Genomic DNA, 12,532 nt, shown 5'->3' with positions numbered 1-12,532 from the left:
TCAAAATCCTTTATGTGATGAAACTATTATTATTATTATTATTATTATTATTATTATTATTATTATTATTATTATTATTATTATTAAAACTTACTCAATGCGTTTCACGAACAAAACAAATCCAATCTACTTTACTTATAATGTAAATTATATTCCAATCAGAACTGTAGATACTATTAGAGAATTAGGCATTGTTCTTGACAGCAAATTACTTTTTAAACAACACGTTAAGATGTAAGTTCTAAAGAGAGAAGGAATCTTGGCATTCTGAAATGAATATCCAAAGACTTCAATTGTGTCAAAACCTGCCGTAATTTACATTATCCTAATGTCAGAAGTCATATCGAATATTGCTCAAATATATGGAACAGAAGTACATATCATATATCAAATACCTTGGAAACGATTCAAAACCTTTTTCTCGCCTGGCTACGTTGGAAATTCAAGTGTTAAAAAAGGTATACCTTTAGATGAAGTTAGATTATCACTGGATTTGTTGAAGTTGTCCGAAAGAAGGATTATTGTTGATGTCAAAATGTTGCATTCAATTCTTCATGGTAATTTGAATTTATTGTCAATGGTAACTTTGCATGTAACTAGCTATCATACAAGAAATTCCAAAATTTTTAGACCAATTCACTGGCTCAATGATGTACCCATATATAAAATTCTGTTAACGGCTAATAATCTTGCTAATATTATTGACATTTTTGAACAGAATTTCAGTTTTATTCAAAAGCATTTGTATACTTATTTTATAAGGAGCTCAGAGTATTACTTTCTTTTTTTCCTTCTTTTATATAAGTATATGGTTTATTTTATATATGATTTCTGTATCTTTTTTATGTGCATGTGTTAATTTTATTCAATTTTACATTATGTTTATTTTCACCATTTGTATATTTTTATTTCTACTCTATGGAAATTGTAATTGGACAGATAAATCTGTAATATTCAATAAATTAATAAAACAAAATAAATAAATAAATAAATAAATAAGTAGATAAATTATTATTATTATTATTATTATTATTATTATTATTATTATTATTATTATTATTATTATTATTATTATTATTATTATTATTATTATTATTATTATTATTATTAACAGTGTTTATATGCTGCTTTATCTCCTATTTCTGTTCTATTCCTATTATTCCTTTATCTCCTATTCCTATTATTATTATTAAAAACATATTTATCATGCACTATGAATGCGTCAATCTGATATGACAATTACAAAGTATATGATACGTATATACGTACGTTAAAAATACTAAATAAAATACTGCCGAAGTTAGTCTAATGCTACATTGATTCAACATACATTGACATTAATAGAGATAATAGACTAATAAAACATGTATCCATGTAAGTATAAGATAACCAAAAAAGTTCTTACCATATGTAACGTCCAATTTGATGAAGCACACACAGACAGGAAACGAATCGATTTACGAACTGGAAGAGCAATGGAGATTAATGTGACTATTGACTTGCGTCAATATAGGCATGCTGTGCACCCAGCAATCATAGCTCATCCAGTCACGAAGAGAAATAGAGGTATCAAAGCATCTCGTTCGTTGTTGGTTGCTGTATGACTTTAAGGTGAGCCTGACAGAAACCCATCAACTCATCCAGTACGTTAGACATTTGGGGCAGGATACAGTGAATGAATACACTGCCAGGCATTGATTCTAGAAGTTCAGCTTAGAAGATCTGAGCCTTTGTGATAAATTCCGCAGCGGACTATCGCAGATAATGGATGACGAGGGCCTGAAAGTAGCCATAGAGAACAACAGTCAAACATGTGGTAAACTTGCCGAATGTTTCCAAGTTTCCAAGGAAACAGATTTTACCTGTGCCACATAGAGAAGGTGTACAAGTTGAGTAAATGGGTACACACATTGTAGGCAGCCAACAAACAAAAGCGATTAAAAGCCCTTTTGTCGTTGCTGTCTCGACACCGCAACACAGTCATATTTATGAGTGGCGAAAAGTGGGTCCAGCGTGACACTCCCAAGTAGGATGTGTTCAACATGAGACTATACGTAGCAAGAACGACCAAGGACGCAATTCAGCGGCCTTTCTGAGGGACACTGTATCATCCATCATACTCGCTGAACACAGCATCATCAGATTATTATCTGTTTCATTCCGTAGGTAACCACCTCCGTGACTAATCTTTCGATAATGAGACAGGTTTATGGCACGCACTTGCGGATTTATTTCCTTTCAAGACCCTGAGTTTTATCGTCAGGTCACTGTGCACCTGTAGAAATACTGAGAAAAGGTAGTGGATGCTCGAGATCTAACGCTGAGTACCATGTGTTGTATGTTCCTATGTTTTTGGTGATCACAAACGGCAAGAACGTTTTTAGTTACCTTGTAATTCAAGTTCATCCAAAATATTATTATAAAAGGTTAGTCGTATATATTAAAACAGTAATGTGTAAAGGTCTTTAACGAAAATACTTTTGTCTTTTCTACTATAACTATTTGCATGTATTTCCTAGCAAAAGTAAAAGCATTATCTACATTTTACCGACATATACGGACATCATGTCGATATCAAAACGTGTAAACCTTTAAAAATTATTATGTTCATTGCTAAGGCGTTAGAATAATATGTAATTTATTTCAATTTAAAGAAACCTACTGCTTGCGTTATATTATGATAAAAAATATAGTAAAGGAATCGAATATCGAATATTGAAGGTGAGAAACAGATATCGTTTATGAGTATTGAATTTGTAATGAAGACCGCTTTTACATAATAGTAATACTATAATTTTAGACAAATATTTCCTGAGTAACAGTGATATACTACGAAAAAGTTTATTTTACTAATTTGAAATCCTGATTCCTGAAAATACGTTACACTTCGAAGTTTTCGGCTCTACCTTGGGGTCTTGTTCACACAAGATAAAAATTGGACAAACAATACTGAAAACATCAGGGAAATTAAAAGAGAACGGACTCGCTGGAGTATAGGAGTGCAGAAAATATTTTGTCACCGTGAGATAGTAATGCAGCAGTCAACGAAATGTTTTCTGCATTGCTATACTCCGGTGAGATCGTTCCTTTTTATTTCTTTAATGTTTTTATTACTTTTATTCGTACTTTTATCTTGCGTAAACAAAGCTACAAGTCAGAGCCGAAAACTTGGAAGTGTAAGTTATTTTCAGGAATCAAAATTTCAAGTAAGTAAAATATGATTGTTAACATTCCTAAACGTGTTAGCATGTTGTAGGAAAATGTTCATGATTGGCATATGTAGTTATGTCTTCTTCCAATTTAATAAGATTTTTCACCTTTAACTATGACCTAATTTCTTTGATTAGGAAGCGGCAGTGTTAAGAAGGAAGGTAGAAGATCTAGAAGTTCAAAGTGAGGCCATGAAAACACAAATTAAAGAACTGCAGGAAAAGTTGGCGGAGAAGAGCACTGCTCCAAAAGTTCTTCCTCCATCTCCTGAACTGAGCAAAGGAAACGCAATTTATGAACAGAAATTGAAGGTAAGATTTTTTAAAAATAATTATGTGTATGAGTATATTTTTGAAGATGAGTTAGCTTTACAAGACCATGCATACTAGTAAAATGCATACCAGATCTACTTACCCAGAAATTGTGGAAACCTGGAATGAATAATAGGTATCACTTGATTCTTCATTTTCTTTTAAAAACAAAAATGTAATTTATATCTAATTTCTCTAAAAATGATTTTTTTTAATCCTCTTCATCATTTTTCACCAAACTTTAGCACAAGCCTAACTACACCATTTCTTATCACTATCAATCGTCTTAATCAAGATTTTCTTACAAATGAACCTTTACTAATCACTTAATTTGAAACAACATATATATATATATATACAGAGTGGTAGATAACTCCACCGAAAAACTTTGGGAGGCGGTTCCCTATACGAGATGAAAGAAAAAAGTTCTAATAAACATGAGTCAAAAAACGTCTCCTTTTAGAGTTATGAACTACCGAAAATTAGAAATATCACGTTTCAAAACGCTCCCTAACTTAGAAGCTATAGGACCTATCCCAAGCGGTTTAAGGAATTACACAGGAACTAGTATGTGTTCTATCTAAATATCCATGTTTTACCATCCTCCGTTATTGGTGAAAGGAACTGTAAAAAGGAAGTTGAAGTATAGGGATACTGCTTTAAGACATAATGGTGCGTTCGTTTCACTGGTACCGGTGAATTCTGAAACATGGATATTTAGATAGAGCGTATACCACTTCCTGTGTAATTCCTTAAATCGCTTGGGATAGGTCCTATAGTTTCTAAGTTAGGGAGATTTGAAAAGTGATTTTTCGAATTTTCAATGGATCATAATTCTGAAAGGAGACGTTTTTCGGTGGATCTACCTACCACCCTGTGTATATATATATATATATATATATATATATATATATATATATATATATATATATATATATTCTATTTCTATATTTTATTTCTTATGTAAATATCGAAACATTATATTTAAACTAATTTCATTTATGAATTTATGAAGATAATATTACGAAAATTTTCTTCGTAAATAGGGAAAATATTACATATACAAATAATTATTATATATATTAATAGTTACTGAAAATAAAATTCTAAGGATACGAAGTGAATTTTATCATGACAACCATATCTAATTTCTAAATTGTGTTCTAAATATACCAAGCACAATTTTATGCTTATAAATACGATTTTTGTTTCTCATAAAAACATTAATGTTTCAGGTTTTGGAAGAAGAAATGTCCGAATTAAGAAAGAAACTGATCGAGAAGGAAAGAGATAATGAGAGATTACAGACTGAATTAACTTTGACTCAGAAAAGACCAAAAGGCACAATGCAAAGAAGCAGGTAGGTAATTTCCAAAATACTTTGTGTAAAACAGCAGAATCCCCTCGTCCGCCCTCGGTTGGTCCGACACTCCGGTTGATCCGACCGTGCTCCAGTCGAATTTGTTCCAACTTGTTGGTGACTCAGAAGGCCCATTGTCGTTTACTGCCGTCGTTGCATTGTTGTTTACTTGCTGTTACCGCTTGTCTGCTTTAGTATTCCCTCATCTCTTGCATCGTATCTTTCGTTATGCATGTTTTCTGTACTGTGCTGTGCAGTTTTTAGTTCTTACTGTTCCCTGGTTTTACGACAGTGTTCTGAGTTCATTACAGTACAGTGTTTCTTAACATGTCAGGACTGAAACATAAATACTTTACACTCATTAAATGAAAAATTAGCAGTGCTACAAAGACTAAACAAAGGGAAATCACTAAAGAAAATTGCCAAGGAACTCAATGTAGGTAATATGACAATAAAAGATTAAAGAAGAAATCGGAAAAACATTGAATAATATACAGTGAAGATAGATGGTGAAGACCCTTTTGCAATGTTTTTACTTAATTTTTTAGTTAAGAGATTCTTTATTTTACTGTAAATCCGTATTTTTCTATTTTCTGATAAGCCAACCTTTTTTTTTTTTTTTTCGTTCCGACCGTACTCTCAGTCTCAAAGGTGACAGATTAGAGGAGTTCTACTGTCGTTAATTTTTTATTTTAATTGATGTAATTAACTGTTCCAAAGTACAAGAAAGAAGATAAAACTGAAACGATCAATCATGTATCTTTATACTTGTAAACATATTAAGTAATTCTAACAATGAAATAATTTTAAATATAGATATGACTTACATAAGACGTAAAGCTCAATATAGCTAAACTGAAATGCTTCTTAAAAAATGCGAATCTGTTATTGCTTAAGAGAGAAGTACATTTAACTTCAAATTAATGGTATTAGTATAAGCATTATATTTTATGACAGTTTCCTTAAACCAGAAGCGTTAAAGTGTAAAATAGAAAGCACATATTACATTTTATGTTTATAGTTAATTTGCCTTTGCATTTTGTTTAAATTATTGCGCACATAAAATATAGTGTTTTTTAGAAGAATAAAAATTAACAAGACGGAAAATCTTAGAAAGGTTATTTCTTTCCTCGATATGCAGTTTTATTGTATATATATCGAATTAAATTTATTTTGTTCTTCACATAAATATATATAAATTTGACACTCAAGTTTGATCACAATAAATTATAAACCAATATCCTTACTATTTATTCAGTTCAAATTACTATTATAGCAAGAAGCTAACACTTTCATGTACAAGAAAAATTTGCGGAAAAAGTTCTTAGTATCAGGTTTGTTTTGCTGTCAATAATATAAAAATTTAATGATATACGTAACCAAGTTAATATATGTCAGATACAAGCGACAGATAAAAGTCTCGAGTTCATCTTGACTACTGAAAACAATAGCCGATATACGCTACATAATGCCATAATGCGTTTATGTATTTAGTGGAGTTTAACAGAACACACCAAAATAAGTGTCAAACAGTTATAGTATCTCAAGTAAATCCATTTCGACAATGTCTAATTTCATCATTGAACTCTTTTACATCTATTCATGTATGCATACATGCAATATTTATTAATTTAGTTGAAAAAAGTAAAAAGTACAACTTTCCCAGATTACTATGGAGTTGGACCACCTTTTGCCCTTAGAATAGCTCTGATCAGACGTGGAATAGAATCATGAAGGTCGTGAATGGTATCAAGTGAAATATTATACCATTCTGCGTTTATGCATTATTTGCTTTTCTGATGGAAGGAAGGAAGTGAAAATCTACACTGGATTCGTGTCTCTCAAATGAATCATAAATGTTCAGGTCGGGAAATTGAGTGGGCCAGGAAAAGTGTTCGACTTCATTTCAATGTTCTTCAAACCAAAGTGCAACTGCTCCAGCTGTGTAAATGGGAGCATTATCATCCTGGAACTGCCTGGATACAACAACTGGATCATAGAATGCATGTGACCCCCTAAAATGACGGACAGTGACGCGACTAATAAGCGTCTGCACAAGACCAAGTGAAATAAAAACAAGAATATTGAAGTCCACAGCATCCCGAAGTGGTCGCCATATTTTAAACTTGGCGGACACAATGTGAATCATACGTTTCTTTGCCCGTTCGCCATACATAAAGGCAGCCTGTAGTATGAAATAAGGTAAACGATGATTTATCAGTCCACATCACATGTTTCCAGTCACCAGCGGTCCATGGCACCGCATGACACAATTGCACGTTCGCGGCCAATTGACGTTGTGCTAAAACGTTAAATCTTTTATCATTAGTTTCGCGCATCCATCCTGACCACTTATGTCCATGTCATATAAGTCGCGGCGAGCTGTACTTGACACAGATTGTAGAAGCTGCTGTTTAAGTTCCTCCATCACTTGCACCACAATCGCACCATAGTTCTGGGTGACAATCCGCTTTAATGCTCGGCAAAATCTGTCACTGAGAGTTTCTTCCGACCACTGTTTTCCTTCACCGATTTGATTTTGCTATGAGATTTGTAGGCCTTCATCATGTTGTACACTGTCCCTCACGACACACACAACTCACTTGTCACTTTCACGACACTTGCACTACATTACCGAATACCAATAATTGACTCTCTTTGCAAATCAGAGAAGTAATCAATTTTATACTATCACCACACACTGCTCTTTTACTATTCCTCACGTTATACGAAGTTTTCCTTAACACACCGCCACCAACAGCGCAGTGCTGCCTGATTGTTGCCAACGCAGAAATCTGACATTATTTTCATTAAGTTGATAAAGAGTTGAGTTGATTTTGAGTTTAAAGTCCTTTCAGCAGCGAGACTATATGAGATGGGACCTACTGATTAACGTGGAATCCGAACCACATGAGCTCCCACCGGGAATCGAACCCGGGTATCCCACGCCAAAGGCGCATACGCTAACCGCTTAGCCACGAATGAGCTCTCAAGTTGATAAAGACCTGTACATATATGTATATATACGAAGTGGTAGGAGGACTGTGACAGGTGATGACAGAAGTAGCAGTTTAGCAACGTCCATCACCGACAGGAATTTTGTGTGACGTCAATGCGATGATTCGTGAAGACAGAAGAGTGAGGTTGCATGACATTCATGCACTTATTTGTGCGATTATCTCCATAGACTACCACTAATTCTCGACGAATGGCTGATGTTCTCTGTCCCTTGACCCATTAAAAAAAAAAAAAAAAAAAAAAATCACACACTTTCTCCTTGGAGGAATGTTCAAGTTGATATGCCATCTTTGAATTGCCGCATGTACCATAGAAGGGTGTAATTGAAGTCAGATATCCCTCACCTTGATATCTGTAACATATACAAAAAAAAAAGCTACATAAAAAAACTGGGTTTTAGAGATAAATTCATCTTATTTTTTCACACGCTTTTGTGTGTATATATGATATATATAACGAGAAAACAGGAATACCAAAACAGAAATAGAAAATGAATTAATTACTGGAAACTAGTGAAAATATAATCACAACACTAAAAGAAATAATATTAGTACTTTCGTTAAAATACATCATCACATAGAGTTGAAAGAAAAAGGGTGAAAAGAAAAAATATAAAAGAGAGAAAAAGAAAAGAAGCAATCAAATGGGCATTATGTTGTAATACATAAATACTTGGTCATATGACATTTCACTGTATCATAAGTAAATGAAATTTAGTGGAGGAAGACAAAGATAATGGAAGGGATATGTCGGTAGAAGAACACAGGAATAATAGAACTGTTTGCATAATATAGAGCAAAATGATCGAAAAATGGAAACAGATTGAGAAAATAAAAAATATTAAATAAATAATCAAAAATAAGAAAAAGAACAGAAATAGGAGATAAAGCAGCATATAAAAACTGTTTAATAATAATAATAATAATAATAATAATAATAATAATAATAATAATAATAATAATAATAATAATAATAATAATAATAATAATACAGTAATAATAATAATTAATTTGCAAAAATTGAAGTAAATTATTCACTTACTCTTTTTATTGCTTTTGCGTTCAATTTACATTGTTAAGCGGTTTCAATAATCACAATTATTACATATATCGGTAGATTAGGCTCACTTAACATGAAACTTTTTTCACTTTCCTGAATGCCATCTTGTGCTATTGTTTTCATACAACTGAAGAATGATTAAGAGTCAAACTGTAACACTTAAACAATTTTCTTACTCAAAACTTATTGCTGTAAAAATAAATAAATAAATAAATAAAATTGAAAACAAAGAATTTACAAAGTTAAATATAAACTAATTACTTGCTGAGCAAAACTATATGTTTTCATTAAAATTCAACACGTGTTACAGTTTCGCCTTTATATTAATTTGTGTTTATATTTAATTATATTTATTTATATTTAATTAATTAGTTTATATTTAATTATAACAAAGCAAAGCTTCTACTTATGGAAAATATACAAAGTTACAAAGTGACAAAAATTTACTGAACTGACCTATCTTCTAAAAAGCGTTTTGCAATGTGAGCGTTTAATTCTTAACTATAGTTTTGTATGATTAAACTCTGCTTTCACTAAACAGTGATCATTTGATTAAAAACTGATGTGTGTACATGAGTATAGTTAAGCTTAAACTCTAGTATAAGTTCGAGTAAAGAAAAAGCAAAATTCCATTTAAAACGATTAAAGAAACCCTTATTATATATTTTGCAACAAAGAAATCTCGAAGTGGACCTAAAAGATAATTATAACAAATGGTTTTGCTGATATTTCATCAGACAGAGAAACAAAGAGATAGAAAGGGAGAAATAATAAGAAAAGAACAGCAACTGAGCAACGTCATATTCAGGGCTATATTGGCTTTCAGAAAGTAACATAGACTTTCTTAGAAGTTAGGAGACAAGCAGATACAACAAAGACAGAAAAAGTTAATGCTGCCTTAGCTGTAGTACAATGTTACGTCCACATTATTGTTTTACATACAATTTAGTGCTCAATACCTTTTCCTCAATTTTCTCCCTTCTTATCTCTTTATCATGCCCTGTTGATGCCCCAATGATGGTCAAAACCCCCAGTACTCCATTATTGCTTTCATACGTAGTACAGAGGAAAACTTTTAATTACTGTATATTTAAAATTTTCAAGTAACCTGCTACAATTTTAACAAGAAAGCTCTCTTTTGTAATAATAGAGTAATACATAATAGTCGTACGAAAAGTGATATATGTATATTTTTCTTATAGATCTTTAGACAGCAATGAAGCCCTAGATTTGAGACGTCAGCTTCAAGTAATAGAGCAGGAAGCAGCTGTTTTACGAACAAAAACTCAAAATCTTGAATCTGAAAACGAGAAACTTACAAATGAAAACAAAAGACTACAATTACGAGCAGTTCGTAGTAGAACACCTATAGCCAGTACTGATGACACCGAAACCAACGAATTAAAAGAAAAAGTGAAAACTCTTGAAGCTAAGTTGACAGAAGCTAACAATAAAATTAATGAACTCAAGGCAGCTAGTGGCAAAGAGGAGAAGCCTATGTTGCCAACTAAGACACCTCTGTCAGATGTTAAAAAGAAAGTGAAAGAACCTCCAGAAGTCGAAAAATTGAAGAAGGAAAAAGAAGATCTTCAGAAAGATGTTAAAAGCAAGACAGAGGATTATGAGAAATTAAAGACTCAGCTAACGAAAGTAGAACTAGAGAACGAAAAACTAAACGAAACGCTTAGCAAGTTGAAAGACGCTAGTAACTACAAAGAAAGAACACCGAAGAAACCAGGTGATATGACAACGAAACTTCAAATGAAGAAAATGGTCGAAGAGTTGGAAAATGAAATTGGTAAGTAAAAAAAAATGTACATTATTTACTTTTATTACCCAGAAGAAAGGACTTCTACCAAAGACTTTACTGCTTGATCGTGTAGGAGGTTATAAAGCCTTATGTCGAAAAATTATTATTTGAAGCATGGAAGCAAGTCTTTATAATGAAGCTACATTTAACGCTTTAGTGTCAAATTTCAATGCCTTGCAGTAAGCGTAGAAACCAAATTTAAATATCTTAGAGAATTCTACATATTGCATGAACACTTAAAAATTCACAAAAAATAAAGTAACAAACATTTTGGCTAGAAATTTGCATGCATACCGTATTTTGTGCGAATATAGGCCACGAACGAATATAAACCGCACCGACACGAGATTATAGAGAAAAGTAAATCTCGAATATAGGGCGCGGTACTAAATTTACGAGAAAGTTCAATTAGACAGTACTTTGAAATGTATATCTCTCTCCCTCCCCTTCTTTAACTCTCGCATAACTAAGGATGACTCATGAAGATGAAGATGATAAATATTCCGTATATATTATATATACTGTATAATAAAGATACGTATTCCTGTTAATAAAACTATTAAGTCTACAAGTGTTTTTCTTGCCAGCGTAAGGTGTTACCGGTACCCAATGAAAGTAGTAATTTTTGCGAACAAGGGATGTTTTTCTGCTATTTTCTTCTTAAATCTTTGATGGTTTACAAACATAACTGAAGTAACTTGTAATGGTATTAATTTCAACACACAAGATACGTATACATGTCATTTTGAAATCGACGATTTATGATCTGAGGGGGGAAATCTCGATTATATTCCGCACTACAATTTTTCAAGCCAAAATTTAGGGGAAAAAGTGCTGCCTATATTCGGGCTAATACAGTAATTCTGAGGCTATAAACGTACACTTACAGCTAATATAATATGTTTCTTTCTTTTGTGTGATAAATCTTAAAGATTCTGGTAAATGGAGGGTTAAACCGCATTTTTTGCATTACCATGCACTTTTGCTCCTTTGTCCCTAACGGAAGAAAACTACATTTTTAATTTTCTTTTAATCTGGGCACTAGGCTTGTCCTTATTCTTATCAACATATGTAACAGAAACACCATCATTATCTGAAGAATCACCTCATTTAGAGCCACTATCTAAAATAACTTCTGTGAGTGTTGTTAGAAATTGTTCATCAGTTGCACTACACTTTTTCACCCTATGTCGAATACTCGTAGATATCACGCACAAAGAAATAACTATTTCTCTATTGTAAAGCATATGACAGTATATTTAGACGGCAAATCCTAGACTCTCCCATCTTTTCTATAAGAGAAAGTGAACCCAAGAATCATCTCTGCTCATGAAAATATACTACGTTCATTTATATTGACAGGCTACACTTAACGAGTTCTTGTCGTCGTATGATTTAAACATTTAAATGCTTGGTGCGAACACAGCTTTTCATATGATTACAATGGTTTAATCAATTCCTGCCTATTTGTGTCTATAACCTCAACCCTCAGTTTACATCTTCACTTTAGCTTTCTAATTTTCAGTTCTCCATACAGTATTTTTAACCACAAATGAAAGCAACAGGCTAACCTATCCGTGCACTACTGGTTTAGTGACTCTGCCTACTAACTCTAGGTAAATGGGCTGGAACTACCTTTGATCAGAACACTTTGGTCTGAAAAAACTTTGATACATAACGTAAAAACATACTGTAGAATTATATTGATAAATTAACGTAAAAAATTTCAATTTTATTATTTGAAAAATTAATAAATATAAAACT

General features: G+C 32.3%; 1 protein-coding gene across 6 annotated transcripts in view; it reads left to right on the top strand.

Moving 5' to 3' along the window:
• LOC145683952 (uncharacterized) overlaps nucleotides 1-12,532 on the top strand; it is a 304,183-nt gene that overhangs the window by 200,143 nt on the left and 91,508 nt on the right. For all 6 annotated transcript variants that reach the window (XM_081755666.1, XM_081755665.1, XM_081755663.1 and 3 more), the window contains exons 11-13: nucleotides 3,348-3,521; nucleotides 4,757-4,881; nucleotides 10,161-10,756. In XM_081755666.1, coding sequence (XP_081611792.1) covers nucleotides 3,348-3,521; nucleotides 4,757-4,881; nucleotides 10,161-10,756 — 895 coding nt within the window. The remainder of the gene's footprint in view (nucleotides 1-3,347; nucleotides 3,522-4,756; nucleotides 4,882-10,160; nucleotides 10,757-12,532) is intronic.

Source organism: Thermobia domestica, chromosome 4 (genome assembly GCF_964235325.1).
Source record: "Thermobia domestica chromosome 4, izTheDome1.hap1.1, whole genome shotgun sequence".
Classification (NCBI taxonomy): Eukaryota; Metazoa; Arthropoda; class Insecta; order Zygentoma; family Lepismatidae; genus Thermobia; species Thermobia domestica.
This window is presented reverse-complemented; position numbering and strand designations above follow the sequence as displayed.